The sequence below is a fragment of the Pelobates fuscus genome, chromosome 4, assembly GCF_036172605.1.
Source record: "Pelobates fuscus isolate aPelFus1 chromosome 4, aPelFus1.pri, whole genome shotgun sequence".
Taxonomy (NCBI): Eukaryota; Metazoa; Chordata; class Amphibia; order Anura; family Pelobatidae; genus Pelobates; species Pelobates fuscus.
Genome location: NC_086320.1, coordinates 270,322,059 through 270,345,207, shown reverse-complemented (window position 1 = coordinate 270,345,207; position 23,149 = coordinate 270,322,059). Strand labels below are relative to the sequence as shown.

General features: G+C 41.7%; 1 protein-coding gene across 1 annotated transcript in view; it reads right to left on the bottom strand.

Moving 5' to 3' along the window:
* Positions 1–23,149, bottom strand: part of LARS2 (leucyl-tRNA synthetase 2, mitochondrial) — a 270,655-nt gene that overhangs the window by 45,941 nt on the left and 201,565 nt on the right. Inside the window, exons 15-16 of the mRNA XM_063452103.1 lie at positions 20,931–21,034; positions 16,158–16,340 (exon numbers count right to left, since the gene is read on the bottom strand). Of these exons, the coding sequence (XP_063308173.1) occupies positions 16,158–16,340; positions 20,931–21,034 (287 nt within the window). The remainder of the gene's footprint in view (positions 1–16,157; positions 16,341–20,930; positions 21,035–23,149) is intronic.

The following is a 23,149-nucleotide window of genomic DNA, read 5'->3' as shown; positions in this document are numbered from 1 at the left end:
AAAATGTTACAACTAGGAATTCAAAGAAAATGTTAATTTAGAATTTCATACAAAAAGTAAGTTTAGGTTTTCCTATCTAAAATCTTTACTTTTAATCAAGTTATAAAACAAGTGACCAAAGATATGCTGATCTACATACACAGTGACTCATATCTGTCTTATTAAATATCTTATTAACGGTCTTCAGAAACAGCAGAATTTTTAGGTGACACCAATGATTTAAGAGGCATCAACTTGTACTATTCTGCTCCCATAGCAACCACCTAATACCTTACCGTCACTACATCTCTAAAGTTTGTAGGATCTTCAAAAAAATGTTTTGAAGTGTATGAAGCAATGCATAGTTTAATGTTAGGGCAATGTGTATAAGGTTATAGTTCAGGTAAAACAAATGAAAATGATCAGGCTCACATATGGTCCAAGTATAGATTTATTTGTGCATAAAAGTAATTGAAAAAAGTAATTGTTGGGGCTTAGATGGGCGGGCAATACGTGACGTAGGTGCGTACGCGCACCTTCACGGACCAGGAAGTGGGTTAATGAAGCAAGTGAGGCAGCGAGGACGCCAGGCAGAACGGCGCAAAATAAAACAATTTGAAGGCAGCGAGGCAAATATGCGGCTGAGTAGCTGAAGGTATCTCAAAGCTGCAACAAAGCTGTTATAAAGCGGCTACAAAGTCTGCTACAAAGCCTGCCACAAAGTCTGTTACAAAGCCTGCTACAAAGTTGCTAAAAGAACTGATACTACAATCCTCAGCTTGACGGTATCGGTATCTTCGTCTGGTAAATGGAAGGTTGATTTGGCAGCGTTCAGATGGGAAGGAATGCGGTCCCAGTGAGTACTAAATAATATCTGTGAGTAAAAATTATATTTCTCCATATATTTGACTTTGACCTCTATCCCATATCTGATCAATAAGAGATAACTTAAAGGGACAGTCTCTTGGGATCTGGAGGCGTAGTGAAGAGGAAAGGGAGAAGGAAAAGGGGAGAGAGAGAGAAAGGGGGAAAGGGGAGAGTCCAGGACCCCTCCTAAACAAGAAAGTCCGGAGGAGTAAATTGCAATATATAAAGAAAAGAAAAGGGAAAAGGAAAAAAAAAGAAAAAAGAAGGGAAAGGGAAAAGAGAGAATATCTGCGTTAAGAAATACATATTAGCTTACTTCTGCGGTGCAAAGTTTAATTAAAGAGTCCTACCATTACATATGCCTCCCAAAAAAGAGAAAGCGCAAAATATGGAAAAAAAGAAGGCAACAATTGGTACATTTTACTCACCTAAAACGGCATATACAGAATCAGAGAGACAACGAAAATCTTTACCTTTAGAAAATACTCAGCTCTCTGTACATCAAAAATCAAATATATCAGAGGATGATTTTTTTCACCTGCCAGAAAACTCACAGGGTCTGACGCAACAATTTCTAACGCAAATGCTGGACAACCTTCATAAAAATATCAAAACGGATATTGAAAATAACACTAAAGATATCAGATCGGAAATTGCCACCCTCTCTGAGAAACTTTCTAATCAGGCAATCACATTACAAAAAGTACAAGAGGAATACGAACAAATTAAAACATCTAATTTACAGCTAGAGAAGAGACTGCATGACATTGAGACTAAAGCAACAGATCTAGAAGATCGCTCTAGGAGAAAAAACATAAGAGTCAGAGGCATACCAGAATCAATTACACAAGAAGATTTATATATGTATCTGGACAGCTTCTTTTCAAAAATGTTATCTCGACAGACGCTGGGCCCTGAAATCTTTGAAAGATTTCATAGACTGTCCAGACCAAACGGAATCGATAAGTCCTATCCAAGAGATGTTATGATCTGCTTCTCTAGTTTCTGGGTAAAAAAATCAAGTAATGCAGAAGATAAGAAACGGGATCTTAGACACTGAAGAATGGAGACACTTAAAAGTATATCAGGACTTATCCCAAAAAACCAGACAAGCAAGAAGAACTTTTTCTGAGGAAACGGCAATTCTTAGGAATTTGGAGATAAGATTTAAGTGGCTATTCCCGACGGCAATCATGGTCTTCTTTAAAGAACAAAAATATACCTTAAGAGACAATACGGCACTAAAACAGAAGATGATATCTCTGAAACTCACCCTTTAGTTATAAATTGAATTATTTTTTTGTATTTATTTATTTTTATTTTTTTCTCTCCCTCCTTTCTCTTATGAAGATCTCAACATATGTAGATATAGAAATGCCTTAGAGTAACACACTACAGAGTTTAAAAATATAACTTATATATATTTATATAGTCACATAATTTAACCTAGAATGCACGAAATAAAGGAAAAAGAGGTGTATAACACTTATAAGTTTAGAAAATAACTCAAAGGTACAGAAATGGGGTAGAAATGGCGGGAATGTTTTAGAAATGCTATAGTGAGGGGGGGGCGGAGCCAGCAGAGCAACGGAGCGAACGCATCTTTGTGAGCTCCGACTCCAACTTATCTTCACTGACCTTAATCGGGGGAAAAATACCTGCAAAATATCTGCAAACCCGACCGCAAAAGCAAGGAGTAATATGGGCAGAAAGTCTAAAAAAACCAAAGGCTGACAGAAGCCCTCCCGGCCGAGATATCGGCGAAATGCTGCGGAACACGCAGCAGGCCGCATGGTCCAAGATGGCGCTGGAGGAAGATATTGCTTCGTACTCATCAGGCGACTTTGACACAGACCTCATGGAGGCTGCGTCCTTCGGGCCAACGCCAAGCCGTACTACAGAGCCCAAGACACCCGGAGACCCGGTCACAGCGAGCCAAATTAAGGAAATGCTGGCTGAGCTGCGCAAGGACCTTTCTGCTGACATGGCCTGCTACAAAACGTCCATAGAAGGGGCAAAGACAAAAATAACCCAGCTGGAGGCCTGTACGAGCACCCAGGACTCCAGATTAACAAAGGTGGAACAACAAGTAGCTGAACTGGCAAAACAGCAACATGGCACAGCAGACCGCCTGGATGTCATGGAGGATCAGAGGAGACGCCACAATCTAAAAGTCCGAGGCATACCGGACTCAGTCAGCTTCACCGAGCTACCCCACTACATCAGGCGCCTTCTGGGCGCCCTGCTCCCGCCAAAACAGACGAAGTCCCTGAGGCTTGACGGGCTGTTCAGACTGCCGAAGCCGACCAGAGCTCCAGCAACTGCCACTGCAGACCTCATCTTGCGGTTTCAGGGCATGGCAGACAAAGCAGCACTCCTGGCCGCATTGAGGGGCAAAACTCCCTTCTCGTTTGAGGGCAGCAGCCTAACGTTTTTTCAGGACATCACCAAGAACACCCTTACCTGGCGGAAATCATTACAACCGTTATTGCACCACCTCCGTTCCAGAGAGCTACCCTACCGTTGGGGGAACCCGAGAGCGGTATCGTTCACTTACCAAGGGACCACACATAAAGCACAGAGCTATCAAGAACTGGCTTCACTCCTAACGTCCACGGGTTTACTCCAAGCTGCACCTGCAGAGCGGCCGGGACTGTCCAGAATTAACCCGGCTACCGTAAAGGAGTTCACCCCGAGGGAAACTATGAGATCATCACCGGCCAGTTCGCCAACTTGAGTCGTTCAATGCTTTCTCCTGATCCGCTGACCCACCATCAAAGATAACCTTACTTTATGTTACCTATGACTCCTACAAACACAAACTTTTGATATGATGTGAAATGTTTTAGCTTGTTTCAATTTAGATGCTTCAGTAGTTCACTCCCGATACCCCCCCTAGTGGTTGACACTATTAATGCCCCCCTACCCCCCCTCCCCCCCCCCCCGCCGGGACATAGTTGAGCCCCTTCAGGCAAGCATAAGCTCCAAACGGCAACGCAGGGGTGGATCTCTCCTATGTAAGGACACACATGTTTACCCTACTCTGTCTGCACACTCACATAGGATCTCACGGTCGAACACCAAGTATGTTCTTAATAATACATCCTTACCCAGAATGTAGGATACATTTAAATGGCCATTAATGTTTTTATATATATTACTTTTTTATCAATTAGTTATGTTATTACTTTGTTCATGAATTTCGATTTTCTCTACTTCACCTTTAAAATACCAGTGCAGTAGGCTTTAAACAAGGTACACACCAATACTGTCTATCACCTGATGCTGATGTATATTATCCTTGTCATTACCAAATGATGTATTTACTACTGCGCTGCCAGTATGCCCAGTATTGTTTTTATTTATATTACCTTTTCATTAATAAGTTTGGTTTATCACTGACCCTGCTAATGCGGTGCCGACTACCGCCATAGTCTCAGTGACCACGATCACAGAAAGATTAAGACCAACTGATGTACAAACTGAGTCATGTTACTACCTTGTTCATGAACATTGTTTTTCACTTTTCTACCCTCAAAATACGAGCGCAGTATACTTTAAACTATGTACACACCAATACTGTATATAACCTGCTGTTGATGCATCTTAGCCCTGTCATTATCGAATGATATATTTACTACTGCGCTGCCATTATGCCCAGAATTGTTTTTATTTATATTACCTTTTCATTAATATGTTAGGTTTATCTCTGCCTCAGCTAATGCGGCGCCGACCGCCGTCATAGTCTCAGTAAACACGATCACAGAAAGATTATGACCAACTGATGTACAAACTGAGATATGTTACCACTTTGTTCTTGAATATTGTTTTTTCACTACTTTATCCTTAAAATACCAGTGCAGTATGCTTTAAACTATGTACACACCAATACTGTCTATTACCTGTTGTTAATGTATCTTATCCTTGTCATTACTGAAAGATGTACATACTACTGCACTGCCAAAAATAAAGAATTAAAAAAAAAAAAAAAAAAGAAATGCTTTAGTGAACACAGATATAAGAAAATAATTAAAAATATTTATATAGTTAAATAAATGTAGATTCACTTCTAGAGTAATGTAGGGAAGAAGAGCTTAAAGTACAACTCATATATATAGATGCACAATTTAAATTAGACGTATGTAATGAATGAAAGTGAGCTTCACAATAACTACAAACACAATAAATACTGCATGAAAAGGCACGTAAGGGAAAGTATGAAATAATGGAATTGAGTTTTACAATAAACACAAGTTTAATACATAGTGTATGAAGAGTGCACAAAGGGGAAGGCAAGGTAAAGAGAAGGGAGAATATAAAAGGGTGAGGGAAAGAGATTAATTTGAACATAAAATTATGAGGATAGATGAAGCTGTCCTAGTTAAAATAAAGAGTTACCCTGGGGTCGATACTGTACATTACGGATAAAGGAAAATAATATTGTAATATTTAAGAAAAAGGGAAGAAAAGAGAGAAGGGAAGGGGGGAAAGAGAAAAAGATAAAAATGCCCACTATTCTGGTCCAGGGTACTGTGACGGCAGCAGGGTTAAATATGAAGACTATAAATAGAACTTCATATTATGGAATGAATGTTGTAATAGTAAGTTGGAGGTTGAGCTTCTCCAGGAGGTGTAGGTACATAGACCGACTGGAGAAGGTATGAGTGGATTTGTGTGTTGGATGCTACTTGAGGGGAGGATAGAGGGGAAGAGGGTGTGGGGAGAGTTGCGGTAGGATGTCACTAAATATATTATCTATTAACGCAAGGGGCTTAAACTCAGGACAGAAAAGAGGCTGTATAAATTATTGACTGACAGTAAAACAGATATTGGTTTTGTTCAAGAGACACACTGGGTTAACTCTACGTCCAAATTATGGAACTACAAAAAATTTCCAGTAGTCCATAGATCTAATTTGGTAGGAAAGAACAAGAAAAGAGGGGTGGCAATTTTTTTCTCAAGTGGCTTGAAATATGAGCTGATACATGAGGAGGCGGACCTCGGCGGTAGGTTTCTTATAGTGATAGTGATAGTTCGAATCAACGACATTTTGTACACTTTAGTAAATGTTTATGCTCCAAACCAACTTCCATACAGATTTCTGGGAAATCTGATGCAAAAGATTGACCGCGTATCGTCTGGAAGTCTAATTATCGGCAGGGCTGCGCCAAAATGAAGGAAGGTAGTCCAGTAAAATATCGCTAGGATACCGGTGGATAGTCGTGTATACTTGATTAAGTTTCTTGATAGAGGTAGGTGCGTCTGGTGTTGACCGTTCAGTATATGGAAATACAAGAGAGGTAGAGGCGACCAATGGTGCAGTATGTAAAATTCAAAGTGTGAATATGATGGTCACGTGACGTGGATGTCCCGGTCATCAGGGCATTATGGGGATGGTAGTTTAGTCACGCTCGATAGCGTGGTTGAGGGGGGCGTGGTGGAGAGGGTAGGAGTGACTGATCGCGTCATGCGATCAGTCAGGTGCCGTTGGCCATATTGCGGCTGGCGGGGTGGACCGGGAGGGGAGGGGAGAAGAGCCAACCACGCATGAGTATGAATACATTAATGCCGAACCTCTAAGTGGAGGGTATCGGCAAACGAACGTCAGGAAGGTGGGGCTGCAGGGGAAGAGGGGGAGAAGGTGGAAAAGAGGATGAAAATAAATATAAATAAAAAATATATGAATAAATAAAAATAAAATAACCATAATAATAGATATAAATAATAAATACATATATGAAATACATATGAATGAAGATGCATATACATAAAATGCATGAGAGGATAGGATGCATAGTGAATGGGGGAGCATAGAGAGGAATATACATAAAAGGCATATAGCAGATCAGTATAGAGCATATTGGTACAGGAGTAAATAATACAATTACAGGCATAATGGATAAAAGCAGTGGGTGCAAATTAGTAAAGGTAGTAGTATACCAAAAGTAAGAGATAAGAATATATATAAAATTAAATAAAATTAAACAGATCAAAATCAACATTTAAGCCAGATGGGGTACAAGTTTTAAATTAAAAACCCATTCCATCTCGGCTTCACCAAGTATATTCTTAATGTTACCACCTCTCCATGGTATTACACATTTTTTTATGCCAATACATTTAAGAAGTTTTGTGTCGTTATGTGTGCAGAAGTGTTTAGAGTGATTAGGGTAGCCTTTTTTAATATTCCTACAGTGTTCACTCAGTCTCACTTTAAGGTTTCTAGTAGTCATACCTACATACTGGAGACCGCAGGGGCACTCCAGCAGGTAGATGACATTTTTGGTGTCACAGCTGATGACATCTTTGATTTTGTAGGTCTTGTTGGTAATATTGGATTTAAAACTAGTGGTTTTGGAGGGGACAGAAGGGTCTGTGTCCTTGCATACAATACATCTTTTACATTTGTAAAAAACGCTGGCATTGGGCATAGAAGAGTTAATAACAGGTTTAGTTTCATTAGTAAAATTTGTGGTCACAATGGATTTAAAATTGGGAGTACCTCTAAAAACGACATTTGGTTTGTCTGGTATAATATTTTTCAATATTTCATCTTCTTTTAAGAGGTGCCAGTGTTTTTTGATAACTTTTTTGATATGGAAACTTTTGTTATTAAAATTAAAAATTAAAGGAAGAGGCAAGGAGTTAGTAGAAGGTTGGGTTTTGTAGGTTAGGAGGTCTGCTCTATCTTTATTGGTGATGGTGTTTATGGTGGTGTTGAGACGGGTTGGTGAGTAATTTTTCTCAATTAATTTTTTTTTTTTAAATATTGGCTTGTGTGTTCAAATCTTCTATTTGTGAGCAGTTCCTTCTAAGTCGTAAAAATTGGCTTTGAGGGGCGCTTTCTAACCAAGGTTTGCAATGGCAACTTGATCTTTCAATAGCTGTGTTGACACAGATTTTTAAAAAAATGTTTTGGTGTGAATGGTGTTGTCTTTAACAAAATGTTGAGGTCTAAGAAATTGATAGATTCATTACTTGTTTCGTGGGTCAGGATGATGCCTCTATTGTTAATGTTGAGGTGGTGGATAAAACAGTTAAAAAGAGCTTCTGTGCCGTCCCAAATAAAAAATAAATCGTTGATATATCTAAAATAAGTAACAAGGTTCGTACACCAGGCGTGCCTTTCCCCATATGGCCGTGGATTCCCAGTCGGCCATAAAAAGGTTGGCATAGCTTGGGGCGAACCTTGTACCCATCGCATTGCCTTGTTTTTGTAGGTAAAAGGAGTCAAAAAAACAAAAATAATTGTTGTTTAGAATAATGCTGATATCTTCTAGGATAAAATCGATTTGGGCGGGAGGGATTCTATGATGTCTCTGATCGCCTGGCATCCTATATGGTGGGGTATAATGGTGTACAGAGATTGTACATCACATGTAGCTAAAATGTCGTTGGTTTGCCATTTAAAATTGTCTAAAAAACGTAATAGTGACATAGAGTCTTTTAAGTAGGAGCGCATTAATTTAACGGATGGTTGGAGGAGTACGTCAATGTATTCTGATAAATTGCATAATAAGGAGTTAATACCTGACACAATCGGTCTGCCAGGGGAATTATTGGTGTTTTGGTGTATTTTAGGTAGAAAGTATATAACGGGAATTTTAGGGTATTTAATGTTAAGATAGTTAAATTCGTGTTTTGTTAGGATGCCTGAGTCTAGGACTCTTTGTAAAAAAGTGGATAGGGTGATTTGGATGGTAGAGGTGGGGTCAGAGGGTAGTTTGTCGTATGTTTCAGTATCGTGTAATTGTCTGTGTCTCAGTAATGTACATCTTGCTAGATAGAATGACAATCCCACCTCCTTTATCTGCCGGCTTGATGACTATGTCTTTGTCACTTATATTTCTAATCCTAAATACTTTAATATGTACTTTTATCTGTTACTTCCTAAACTGTCTCTGATTGGCCAATCACACTTTTGGCGCAATTTCTCAATTACCACAGCCCTATTTAAACATCCCCTGCCAGGTTATTATTCTTACTCCATTCTGAAGAAGCCACTTATGGTGAAACGCGTTTATGGTTATTTACTCCTGTATTTTAATGTGTATTTTAGAACAATAAAAGTTTTTTGGTTACCTCACCATACCAACCCTCTTTTTATTGCACTCTCTATGCACTTTTAACTTTTTTACTTATTCCTGGCATTTTAAACGTTCCTGGTTACTTTTACTTCCACTGGCAATTTTACTGTTCCAGTGCCTCAAGAGATCCCAGGTGGGGATCATACCACCAATGCCTATTTATAGAGCAGTACCTCTGCTCTACCTTTGTGAGTATTATTTTATCTTTTATTTTACTCTCTTATCCCATCACAATTGAGAGCACTTTTGTAGCTTTTTACTCTTCTCTTTTGGAGCTTTGGACTACCAGACGGTGCTGACAGACGCACTGCCCCTACATATCCCATAAGCGGGGATTATAACGCTGTACGCTATCCACACCAGAGCTGGCCATAGCTCCCTCAAATGTGAGTTCTTTACCTATTGCACATTGAACCCCATCACAATTGAGAGCACTATTGTTGCTTTCTATTTTCTTTTCCGAGCTTTGGACTACCAGACGGTGTTGATGGAGACCCCTCCCCTACATATCCCATAAGCGGGGATTATACCGCTGTACGCAATTCACACCAGAGCTGGCCATAGCTCTACCGAATGTGAGTTCTCTATGTCTGTTATTTACTGCACTTTGAATTTTACATACTGCACCATTGGTCGCCTCTACCTCTCTTGTATTTCCATATACTGAACGGTCAACACCAGACGCACCTACCTCTATCAAGAAACTTAATCAAGTATACACGACTATCCACCGGTATCCTAGCGATATCTTACTGGACTACCTTCCTTCATTTTGGCGCAGCCCTTATATATTTCTTTCTCTATCTGTGTTTATCCACTGAAGGACCTGAGGGTCTTTCCTTTGTTTGGGTTGCTACCTACCTCTACTAATTGTGGGTTAATTAGCGCTGAATTCTTTCCCTTTTTCGTGTTTATTACTATTTATAGATTTAAAAATAAATACATACATTATTCAGAGGAAATTATTAATCACAATTTAAGATTATTAAAGCGTCAATGTCATGTCGACCTTACCTGTCCCCAATGTAGGGACTATTTTGTCTTATGTATTTTTCCTACGCTGGACCAGCTTTGACCCAAGGGAGGAGCTAAGCCCTCTCCATTTCCTGTGGTTAAAACAATTTTCCACAATACTCACCTCTCCTCCTGCTGCTTCATTCGGCGTTCAAATTTTGTCCTAACACAATGAGAACAGTTTGTCCATTCGTGTTAGGACGCAATTCAAGACTTTTTGTTCGGATTGGAATTTCATTAGAATGAATGAAACTACGATCCTATTTGTGCCTACAGTATTAGGGAGCTATTTACGAAAAGGGTGAAAGACTGAAATTGGTCTTTCAGCCAAATTTACTAACACTAAGTAAAGATTACTTAGTATTAGTAATTAATCTGCCCCTATTTGCTATACCGCAAGAAGGGGCATGTCTACTAAACAGTGCCTGCTCTCTGTAGTAAAAAAGATCCCCAACTAATGCCCAAGGACTAAGACAATGCAGCCACGCGGTGCATTCTGGCTGCATGACCGGAGGAGAGGAGCGGCATGGGCAAAGGTACCCCCCTGGGAGGATACACCCACCGGAGGGAGAAGGACCAGGATTGCCTGGGTGACGCTGATAAATGGAACGGACCAACCTTGGAGCATGCATATCAACCTGAGGGACCCAGGAACATTCTTCAGTGCCATACCCCTTCCAATGGGTATGACTACCCCTCAGGAACCTAGAGTCAAGGATAGCAGCAACCTCATACTCCTCAACCGATACAAGAGGTGGAGAAGTGCGAGGTCCAGTAAATTGATTACAGATTAGAGGTTTCAACAGAGAGGTATGGAAGACATTAGGCATGAGGTAATTCTAGGGCATACAATACAGGGTTACTTTGCGCAGGATGCACACGGAGACAGATGTTTCGGGTAGAAAGCCAAACCCTATCCCCCACCACATAGGAAGAAGCTGCACGAAGATGACTATCTGCCTGTACCTTCTGTCTCTGTGCAGCCTTAGCCAATAGTTGTTGAACCTGCTCCCAAGTCCTATGTGAACCAGCTATGTGCGCATCCAGAGCTGGCATTACCTGTGAGGAGAATGCAGTCGGAAGAACAACAGGATGCCGGCCATAGACTGTGTAAAAATGGCTGAACCCAGAGGATTTGTGAGCAGCGTTATTACGAGCAACCTCAGCCCAAGGAAGCAGGTCAACCCAATCATCTTGGTGATGTGAAACTGCTAGATACTGCTCAAGAGACTGGTTGGCACGTTCGGCAGCTCCATTAGTCTGAGGATGGTAAGCAGAGGAAAAGGACAATTTAATACCCATCTCCGGGCAAAAGGCCCTCCCCATAAGCAAGAAACAAATTGACTACCTCTGTCAGGTACAATTTATTCCGGTTTGCCATGTAAACGCAATACATCCCTGGAGAAAATCCTAGCCAATTCAGCAGAGGAGGGGAGTTTCCTCAGGGGTATGAAATGTGCCATCTTAGAAAACCTATGAGAAGTATGACAGTATGTCCATTGTAAGGAGAAAGTTCTACTATAAAATCGATAGAGAAGTTGGACCAGGGTTTAGTGGGTATGGGTAAAGGTTGGAGCAATCTACATGGTATCCTGTGAATGGTCTTGTTAGCTGCAATTTTTTATTTTACAAGCAAGCACAAAGTCTTTGATATCCCTCTATAGAGAAGGCCATCAAAAGTCACAAGCTACAAGATTAGTGGTCTTGGTTATTCCAGGGTGTCCAGCGGGTTTGCTGTCAAGACATAAAGACATAACTTCTTGTCTGTCAGTAGGGGTAACGGTATTCTTTATATTATATACAGTGTCTCTGTTATGGAGGTACTTTATTATGTTGCCGGTCTTTGTTCTCTAACCTTTTTCTCATACATGCGTTTTACCACCATTGCTTGTGTGATTATACTTATCCTGTATTAGTATATCTTTTGATTTATATTTGATATAAACTGATACACCAGAGACTCACACGCCAGGCTGCAACACGTTGCTTCATCCTTTGAAACTGTTGTAATTTTTCCTGGCCTGAGGTGTTTTGGTAGGAGTTTTTTTTATCATATAAGTAATATCAGCAGCCATAACAAGCTGTGAGTGTGATTTTTTTATAATTGCTTATTTATTGTTCGTAGGAGAATATTGAGTATATGAGATTTGCTTTATCACTAGTAACTTAGTGTTAATTGTGTGAGGAGCAAGGATTTTGCGATATTCTGTGAATTTTGATTTTAGTTTGTATTAAAGAATTTATTTTTTGATAGACACAGTCTCCTTTGGTTTTATAAATTGTTTAGGAGTGCACATACTATTTTATTTAATTTTTGTTTTTTCTTCTTAAGTCGCTTACATATGTATGTAGCTGCCCAAGTTAATATGCCATTTTAGTTACCAGTTATTTACCTTTTTACAGTAGGGGTAATGAACAATTTATCCTGAGGCTTGCCTTCAGGGGACTCAGATTGAGTAGATATGATGCATTTTACCCCGAAGAGGAAAGAACTGTTGTAGCTACGATTCCTTTCTGGGGAATGATGTAACACTCCTCTGGTTTCTCCTATTTACTCACATCGAACTGCCTGGACAAATCATCGGACTTGGCATTGCGTGGTCCAGATCTATAAGTAATTAAAAAAAAAAAAACATCTGGACAGAAAGAGAAACCATCTCGCCTGCCTGGAATTCAACCATTTAGCCTCTACGAGGTACACAAGGTTCTTTTGATCCGTTAGCACAATGATGGGATCTCTCGAACCCTCAAGGAGATTTCTCCATTCCTTTAAGGCTACAATCATGGCCAATAGTTCTCTATTCCCAATATATAATATCATAGTTTTGTTCTGCTTGTGTGAGTTTCCTAGAGAAGAAACCACACGGCGTAAAGATTGATCAGGGGACCTCTGGATCAGGAAAGGATAGCTCCTACTCCTACCTCAGAAGCATCGACTTCCAATATAAAAGGAAGTAAAGGGTCAGTATGTCTGAGGATAGGAGCGAAAACAAAAGTTAACTCTCAAAGGCTTCCCTTGCCTCAGGCGGCCACGCATAGTGATTGGCGGCCTTCTTAGTGAGGTTTGTGATAGGGGCTATAATGGTAGAGAAGTTTTTAATAAACCGCCTATAACAGTTTGCGATCCTTATGAACCTTTGGATAGGTTTTAATCCTTGAGGCAAAGGCCACTCAACAACAGCTGACAGTTTTTTGGGATCCATACTGAATCCAGAGGCTGAGATAACATAACCCAAGAAATGGACTTCAGCTTGACCAAACAAACACTTCTCCAGCTTACAATACTGACCATTGTCGAGAAGTGTTTGTAAAACCTTGGAAACATGTACGTGATGTGTATTCAGGTCAGGGGAATATATTAAAATATCATTCAAGCACACTATCATGAATGTATTAAGTCCCTAAGGACGTCATTGATTAAATTTTGGAAAACCACCGGAGCATTACATAGGCTGAAAGGCATGACTGCATATTCATAATGCCCACTTCTGGTGTTAAATGCGGTTTTTCACTCATGCCCCTCTTTTATGTGTATTAAGTTGTATGCACCCCTCATATCCAGCTTGGTATAAACAGAAGCCCCCTTTAACCTGTCAAAACGCTCTGTGATAAGGGGAATATGATATGCATTTTTTTACCGTAACTTTGTTTAACCCTCTATAGTCTATACAAGGGCATAGATCTCCCTCTTTTTTGGATACGAAAAAGAAACCAGCCCGAGCCGGAGAGGAAGATCTATGTATAAAGCCCTTTCCAAAAGATTCACTAATATATTCCTCTATAATAGTACTCTCCTGGACGGACAAAGGATAAACTCTTCCTTTGGGTGGCATAGTACCAGGTAGGAGTTCTATGACACAATCATAAGGCCTATGAGGTGGCAATCTGTCTGCTTCCCTCTTATCAAATACCGCCTTATGGTGTATGTAAGAGGAGGGTATGTCTGTAGACAGTGGTGGAGCAGTGGAACATTAATGCTATGAAAAAGTGTAACCTTTTTTATGCATCTCTCCTGACATATATCACTCCATGATATGATCTCTCCTTGTCTCCAGTCAATACTGGGGTTAAGCAGACATAACCATGGATAACCCAGTACTATTGAGGAAGAAGGAGAGGTTATTTCCTTATATTCCCTGTGTGCAACAGACTAGAACGTATAGTCAATCGTTCTGTCTCATGAGTGATTAATGGAGACTATAAAGGTCTACCATCTATGGCCTTAACGGCCAAGGTGTCTCCTTCTTTCTTAGGTGTGGTAAGTGGGTCCTGACAAAAACCTGGTCTATAAAGTTATCAGCTGCTACAGAATCTATGAGCGCTAGCACATCTATAGACTTTTCTCCCCAAGTTAAGGTGATAAGGAAGAGTAGACGTTTATGAGGCAGTAGAGGGGGATTCTGATGTCACACCCAAGGCCGGTACCCTGAGCGAATTTAGGTGCGACAGTTTTCTGGACGCACCGGACAAGTAAATCTGTGATGCCCTTTCTGGCCACAATATAAGCAGAGCCCCTCTTTTCTACTATATTGTTTCTCTACCTCAGACAATTTGGTCACCCCTAGTTGCATGTGCTCAGTATCCGTAGACAAAGAAACATCAGGTACTGAGGCCCTAGAAGATATAGCAACTGGAGGACGTCTAACACGATTCCTCTGTTGGGCTCTCTCCCTTAACCGGTTATCACTATATATACAAGAAGTAGAGGCAGGATGTCTGCCTACACTGATTCAATATGAAAATAACAAGTATACAACCGTGCAGCAAAAAACTCCCACTGTAGTTCCTCCAGTGTAATGACCAAAGCATAAAAAATTGGAGCAATGCATAGCTGGTATTTAAAGTGTACACCCATGTGCTACCATATTTATTGGCAGGACAAAGTTTTGGGCAAATGCCCTTTATCAATGCTAATGTCCTTAGGAGTAATGTGCAGCTGTTATTTAAAGTGCACACCCATGTGCTACCATATTTATTGGAAGGACAAAGATTCGGGCGAATGCCCTTTATCAATGCTAATGTCCTTAGGACATTATTAGCATTGATAAAGGGCATTCGCCCGAAACTTTGTCCTTCCAATAAATGTGGACATAGACTAATGTTCTTAGAAGTAATGCGCAGCTGGTATTTAAAGTGCACACCCATGTGCTACTATATTTATTGGAAGGACAAAGTTTTGGGCGAATGCCCTTTATCAATGCTAATGTCCTTAGGAGAGATTAGGACATTAGCATTGATAAAGGGCATTCGCCCAAAACTTTGTCCTTCCAATAAATGTGGTAGCACATGGGTGTGCACTTTAAATACCAGCTGCACATTACTCCTAAGGACATTAGCATTGGTATTTAAAGTGCACACCCATGTGCTACCATATTTATTGGAAGGACAAAGTTTCAGGCAAATGCCCTTTATCAATGCTAATGTCCTTAGGACGCATGACTGGAGGAGAGGAGCGGCGCGGGCGCCAGGTAAAGGTAAGTTTGTGACAGACTATAGTTCTACTAATCTGTAGTCTCAACGGTAGGGTGACTACATCGAATATATTTTAGCAAATATTCTATGATAATAACGTTACCACAATATTATTGTAAACACACAAGATGAATAATATGAACATCATGTGTTAATGCTCAGGTACAGGGACCCTGTACTAGAAAAGGCAAAGGGAAATATTCATAAATAGTGAATTATACAATCTCTCCTGTGTCACCAAGGAGATAAAGTTTGGTCCATTTAAAACATCCAGAGCATAACTGTTTGTCTTGGAAGTATTGCTGACCTTTACAATTATTTGAATTAACAAAATTAAAATGGCGCCTTTCATTATTCTACAGCAAGGTGACCTTTGTCTATGCATTCTAGCTATCATGAAGTAAAAGTGTGAATTGCAGAAAGAAATGTGGCCAAATGCTGCAACACGACAAAGTAAAAAAGGTTTACTGGAGAGCATAAAAGAGAAACAGTCAGCAATAAAAAGGTGCCTATTCCATTTTAAGTTGAATTAGTGGAGGGCAAAATCAAATTAGCATAGCACGCTTTTGGAAAAGAGAAAAGAAAGATTTCCTTTAATTATCTAATTTTAGCTAAGAATAAATACAAAGACATGTATAAAATAATCCAGTTTAAGAAAAGATGCTGCTAACCTTTAGGCTTTAAATAAATGCCTGTGACAATGTTCCAGGCATTAGTTTATTTTTATATTCTGCTTACTTTTCACATCCCACAAAATGTCTTGTTCAGGAGGAGCAGCGAAGAGGAGATAGAGTCTGGTAGTGTCAATGCCGTATTGTTGTACCATTTCCTCAGGGTCAACTCCATTGTGCTTGGATTTACTCATCTTCTCCCATGTTATGTGAAGTTTCTCCCCTGTCTCAGCGTGAGTTGGTTCTGGACCTTAAAGCATAGACGTAAAGAATTTTAAAACTGGGAAATGGAAAGAAAAAAAGCAGAACCAGATCCAGGCAACCACATCAATCATGTATTTATAATATAATTCTGGACAAAAGCTTTGTGTGTCTTTTTTAGATGGCGTCTAGTAATATACAATTATATAAGCAAGTAGGATGGCATGTGTTTCTATAATACAGTAAATGCTTTATTTGCAAAAATTTAAATAAATGTAAATGTAAAATAATGTTTCAGTGATGTAGCAGAGACCTTGCACCACCTTACCTGCCCCATCAGCACAATGGCTTTGACGCTTTAAGGGCTGTTACACAATGGACAGACTAAGGAATTGAGACAAGATCTAAACCTGAGCTAGCACATATCTGTCACTGCTGTTGCAGGATTTGGCACAAAGTTCAGTTTCTAAGTGTGAAAGCCAGGTAATGGCAAGGATTGCTGCAAGGATTTACTTTGTATAATGAATCTACCAGGGATGAGGTCATATTATGATTACTCCCCTCAGCATAGGTATTTTACAAGGTGTCACATCTGCTAGATTAATTTCAGAACAAGATCAAAGTATGCCTTTAACCCATTGTGCTGCTTTGCCACATGTTCTGTACATTTCAGTTGTTTTTTGTTTTTCTGTTGTACACCCATGTAAGTATATTAACACCAAAGTAGGGGTACGCATCTCAGAAATGGTCAATCTAGATTACTGGTATGTTTCAATAGCTGCTATTGTTGCTATGGGAACCTATAACATGTAACTATGAATTCTAAAAAGCAACAATGCAGTTAGTATTTGCATATTTTGTGTTGTGTGTTGTGGAAACACTGTCATTCAGCGCTACTATGTGTAGGTAAAGTATTTTATTTGCTTAAAGGACCACTAAGCCCATCAGGGCACTTGATCTCAATGATTTGGCCTGGATACTTTCATCCTGTACTTTTAGCCCTGCAATGTAAAACACTGCAGTTTTTTTAGAAACTAAAATGTTTACATTGTCACTTCCAGTAGCTGTCTTCCTGACAGCCTCTGAGTGGTACTTCCACGGCACTGTCCGAGTAAAATTCTGTCACATAACCTGGAAACCCCCATAGGAAAATGTTTATTTGCTGCGCATGCACATCAGGTGCCAAATTCTCCACATTGGATTAGACCAGCGGTCCCCAAACAGGGGAGCCGCAAGATATTTTCCCAGTGCTATGATGATAGCACAGGGAACCGGGACTTCCTCTTCCCGGCCGGCTCTGCAGGACCGGAGGGGAGATCAGAGATCTCCCTCTCCGGCCCGCTAGCAGTGTAATGCTGGCAGCCGGCAGGGTAGGGAGAGAGGACCCGGGGAGGTATAGCCCCCCCAACAGACACATACACATACATACATACATACACACACAACCCCCAACAGAAATACACACATACAGGCACATACATACAGTCAGGGCCGGTGCAAGGATTTTTGACTACACAGGCGAAGTTGCTTTTTGACGCCTCCCCCCACCCCCCAGAAAAATGCATCTTCACCTCTGTGTTTCGTAGCCCCCCTTTTAAATTTCTTACCCCCATTAGTGTTTTATTAGACATAGACACAGGCAAAACACATATATGCACAAATACACAAACATACAGACACACAACCATACAAGCACACAGACATAGTTATTCAGGCATACAGTCACAAAGATATACAGACACACAGTCATAAAAGGCACACAATCAAACAAACACAGTCATACAATCACAGACATACATTCATACAGACACAGGGATACAAAGAAATACAGACATACACATAGTTATAAGTTTCGGCTCAGCAGAGCGTTAATCATGCAATAAGGCTCTGCTGAGCGAAACGTCGCACTTTCTATGGGGTCATTCACCTATCAAGAAATATACTATCTTTACTATTGGAGTGTTGTCGTGTTTATTCGTTTTGAATACATACACAGACAGTCATACAGAGACATACAGACTGTATGGCTCTGTATGACGGTCTGTATATGTATGTCTGTGTATGTATACAGGGTGGCTAAATGATAGATCCCCATTTGTCGTGCAACTTCAACAATGCTTTGAAAGCTGGGGCTCTACCGATTCCCCGTGCTTGCAGGATTGTATTTAGCACGGATCAGTATTTGTGTGTTAGCATGTGTTTGTATGGAGTATGTTTGTGTGAATGTAGGGGTGTGTTTGTATGTAGTGTTTGCATTTGAATGCAAGCATGCATTTATATGTAGTGTTGGTTTTTAAATGCAAGGGTGTGTTTATATATAATTTTGGTGTCTGATACAGAGGTGTGTTTGTATATAGTGTTGACATTTGAATGCAGGGGTGTGTTTGTATGTAGTGTTGACGTTTGTATGCAGGTGTTTATTTGTGTGTAGTGTTGACGTTTGAATGCTGAGATGTATGCACATATACAGATACACTGCCACACACACTGTGATACACATACACGAAGATACACACACTGACACACATGCAGATACACAAACTGATACACATTCAGATAGACAGACAAACAGATACACACACATATGCAGATACACGCAAACACTGACCGACATATAGAAAAACACACAGATACACACTGATAGACATACAGATACACACACACTGACACCATATAGATACACACTGACAGGCATACAGACAAACACAGACATACAGACACACACACAGACAGACTTACAGACTCACACAGACATACAGATACACAAACACACAGATGCTGGTCAAAATATACACTTTTCTAGCCACCCTCCTGTTTCCTAATTTGTGGGTTCAGGAGGGTGGCTTACCTGGGATCCAGAGTGCTGCCTGAGGTAGTTGGTAGTTGGAGGAGCTGGTCTTGCCCAGCTCCCCTCCTCTCTGCCTTCTCACAGCTCTAGTCTTCTTGGGAGGAAGTCCTACCATGCTGATGAGAAGGGGGCCGGAGGTAGCTCTGCCCCTGCTGGGCGCCAGTCGCGCTGTGTTCTACAGAGGGAGCAGAGATATGACATGTTCATATCCCCGCCCCTTCACACAGTCCGCGGCACTGCAGGTTGGCACTCGTCCACGCTACAAGAAGTGACCAGCAGGAGAGTGGCACTGTGCGCTTCCCTCCTGCCGGCCATCCGGACATTTGCGCCCCCGCCGGTGCTGCCTTATGGACGTGCCAGCCCTGCATACAGTGTGTATGTATGTGTCTGTATGTGTATGTGTGTGCCTCTGTATGTATGTGTGTGTGTGTATGTCTCTGTATTTATGTGTCTGTATGATACAGACACATACATACAGAGACACACATATATACCGGCACATACATACAGAGACACACACACAGACACATAAAGACACATACATACAGAGACACAGACAGACACATACAAACACACACATATACAAAATGTTTAAGTCATCCTCCTGTTTCCTACCTTTTGCAGGAGGGTGACTTTCCCTGGGGTCCAGTGGGGGCTCAGCCTGATGAGAGTCAGAGTACAGACTTTAAGCACCATGGCCAGTTCATACCACTTAAGTGGTCATGGTGTTTGTGCTAAAAACATTTAAAGGTTATCAATTCCCACTGATGATTCACTCCAGTAGTACCAAGGAATTTCAAAAGTACAAAACATACAGGTGTGAGTGGCCATAAGTTTACTTAAATCTTAGCCTGTGATACTGGTGGGGATTTCGTAGGGCCATCTCTGGCAAGAGAAGACAATTGTAGTAGTTTGTTCGATATTGATGTAAAGGTTGTTGGTCTCTAGACACAGAAAGGGCTCGTTGATTTATAGCAGGGATTCAATTTGCAGAATCTGTTTGTGCTTACGGTTATATGGTGCCAGATCTATAATACATAAACTCTGATAATGCCAAAGTAATGATTCTCACTGCTTCACTCTGACTGGCTCCTAACAGAAACTGGATGCATTGACATATTAGCAGCTGAAGAGATGCTAGTTTAAAGCAACAAAGGGGAAAATAAAATGAATGTTTACAATTTTAAATATTTCACAAATTTATTCATACAGCTGCAAAGTAATCTAAGAAAATCAAAAAAATGGTGCATTGTGGAAATACAATTTGTGCAGAGCAGCATGAACCCATAATATTGTATTGTAATTGTGTGATGGGATTTCAGCTAGGCCCAAAATTTAGTAGGCTTAAAATCTCCATGTGGCATATACAAGTACAAGTATCTGTTGTATTTGTTAGTTAGTTACATGTAGCTAACATACTGTCATTAATGTACTGAGCATGTGCAAGAACTGAAACCACATTCCATACTCCTAAAAGGGCCATGTTGCCTGTCCATATAAGGTGATCCTGTTTGTTGATTGGTGTAAGGGTACAGATGGGGATGTGTAGCTTATAAAAAGCCTCTACACCATGTGCTCAGGGCTCAGACCTTTTGAACAGGAGTTCAGCTGAGATCCGATCGGTGAGAAAAAAAGACCTTTACTTCCTGAACTGACCTATGTCCGACTCTCTGTGCGTGGCTTCTTCAGTGTTACCCTGTAACAATTGCACTATTTGATACTGATTTGAGACTAAAATTAATGCTCTACCATTGGTATTTCTTTTGTATTATACATAATTTGGCCACTTACCACTAACATCAACTTCTTCCCTCTTCAGATATCTCCCACTTGAAGCAAGTCTATATGTCTGACCTTTAATAAGGCCCTGAACTAAGAGCTTCTGAAAAGGTTCCCTGTAAAGGATAAAAAAAGGATTTTGATTTATTAACTGCTGAGCGATGTTCCATCCTTGGATTGGCTTCTCTAACAACCATATACACTTTTAAATAACAAAAAAAATGTATGTTTATTAATATTGATAGGTTCACATAACAAACAGGGGCGGACTGAGCACTCAGGCAAATCGGTCATGGACTAAGGCGCTTGAGGGCCCCCCTGCTGTGCAGTTAAGTAGCAACTGGGCTGGGGAGTTAAACATCTCCCCAGCCAGCCTGCATGGCACTCCGCGGGCCCCTGTTACAAAATGCAATCTCCCCTTTTCCGGTCCCAGCATGGCACACAGAGAGACAGCTAATGGGGCCTTTCCAAAGACCCCACTAGGCTGCCTCTCAGTGTGCCTGAAAGATAAACAGAATGAGAGCTGTCTGTAATAGATCAGGCAACTCCCTGTGGCTGAGCGGTGGGTGGGGGCCCTAAATAACAATAAGGGGGGGGGGGACCTACGGTCCTCCCCCCCGGCCCACACCCCTGCGCGGCGGGTAGGGGCCCTAAATGACAAAAAGGGGGGCGACCTACTGTACTCCCCCCCCCCCAGGCCCCCACCCCTGAGCAGTGGGTGGGGGAGAGGGCCCTAAATAACAATAAGGGGGGACCTAATGTCCTCCCCCCAGCCCCCACTCCTGCGTGGAGGGTGGGAGCCCTAAATAAAAATTGGGGGGGGGAACCTAATGTCCTACCCCCTGGCCCCCACCCCTGCGCGTTGGGTGGGGACCCTAAATGACAAAAAGGAGGGGGGCCTAATGTCCTCCCCCCGAGCGGTGGGAGGGGGGTGGGGGCCCTAAATAACAATAAGGGGGGGGACCTACTGTCCTCCCCCCCAGCCCACACTCCTGGCGGTGGGAGGGGGCCCTAAATAACAATAAGGGGGGGGACACCTACTGTCCTCCCCCCCCCGGCCCACACCCCTGCGCGGCGGGTGGGGGCCCTAAATAACAATAAGGGGGGACCTAATGTCCTCCCCCTGGCCCCCACCCCTGCGCGGAGGGTGGGAGCCCTAAATAAAAATACGGGGGGAACCTAATGTCCTCCCCCCAGCCCCAACCCCTGCACGGCGGGTGGGGGCCCTAAATAACAATAAGGGGGGGACCTAATGTCCTCCCCCCGGCCCCCACCCCTGAGCGGCGGGTGGGGGCCCTAAATAAAAATGTACCCCCCCAGGTGACTAGGGGTCCCCAAACCCCTAGTCACCCCTCTACCCCCATAGAAATTACCCCTACCTACCCCCCTCATCCTAAAAATAATGATGGGGGATACTTATCTAAATACCTGTTAAAAAAAATAATAGACTTACCATTTGATGTCTTCTTTCTTCTAAAATCTTCTTTTTTCAGCCCCAAAAAAGGACAAATAAAAATCCATAATAACCAACGCACTTAAAAAAAAATAAATAAAAATAATAATTTTCACCCATTGAGGGCTCCGCGCAGACTGAGCCCTGCAGGGCGGGGGAAGGCTTAGAAAGCCTTGCCCCGCCCTGCAATTAGGCTCAGAGCACTCTGATTGGTGGTTTTAAGCCATCCAATCAGAGTGCTCTGACAGGTAAATGAAGAGACTGACAGGTAAGTCTCTACATTGACCTGTCACAGCACTCTGATTGGTTGGCTTGAAATCCACCAGAGTGCTCTGTGTCATTTTACACAGCCCTTCTAACCCCTGCAGCATCCCTACACGCTACAGCCCTAAAAATCCCTGCACACCCTACAGCCCCTATATTCCCTGCATCAACTAAAGCCCAATTAACCCAATGCATGCACTACAGCCCATTTCCCCTACACCCACTACTGCATCTATTGCTCTCTGTATCTACCACAGCCCCTTCCCTCCCCAGTACCTATCACAGCCCCTATCCCTCCCCTACATTCACAATAGCCCCTATCACCCCTACCCCCACTATAAGCTCTACTACTCCCTGTTCCCACTAAAGCCCATATAACCACTACAGCTTCTATGCCCCTGGCATCCACTGCAACGTTTATCCCCTGCACACACTAAAACCCCTATTACCCCTTGCACTCATTAAAGCCCCTATTAACCTCTGCACCCGCTATGGCCTTTATAAACCTGCATCC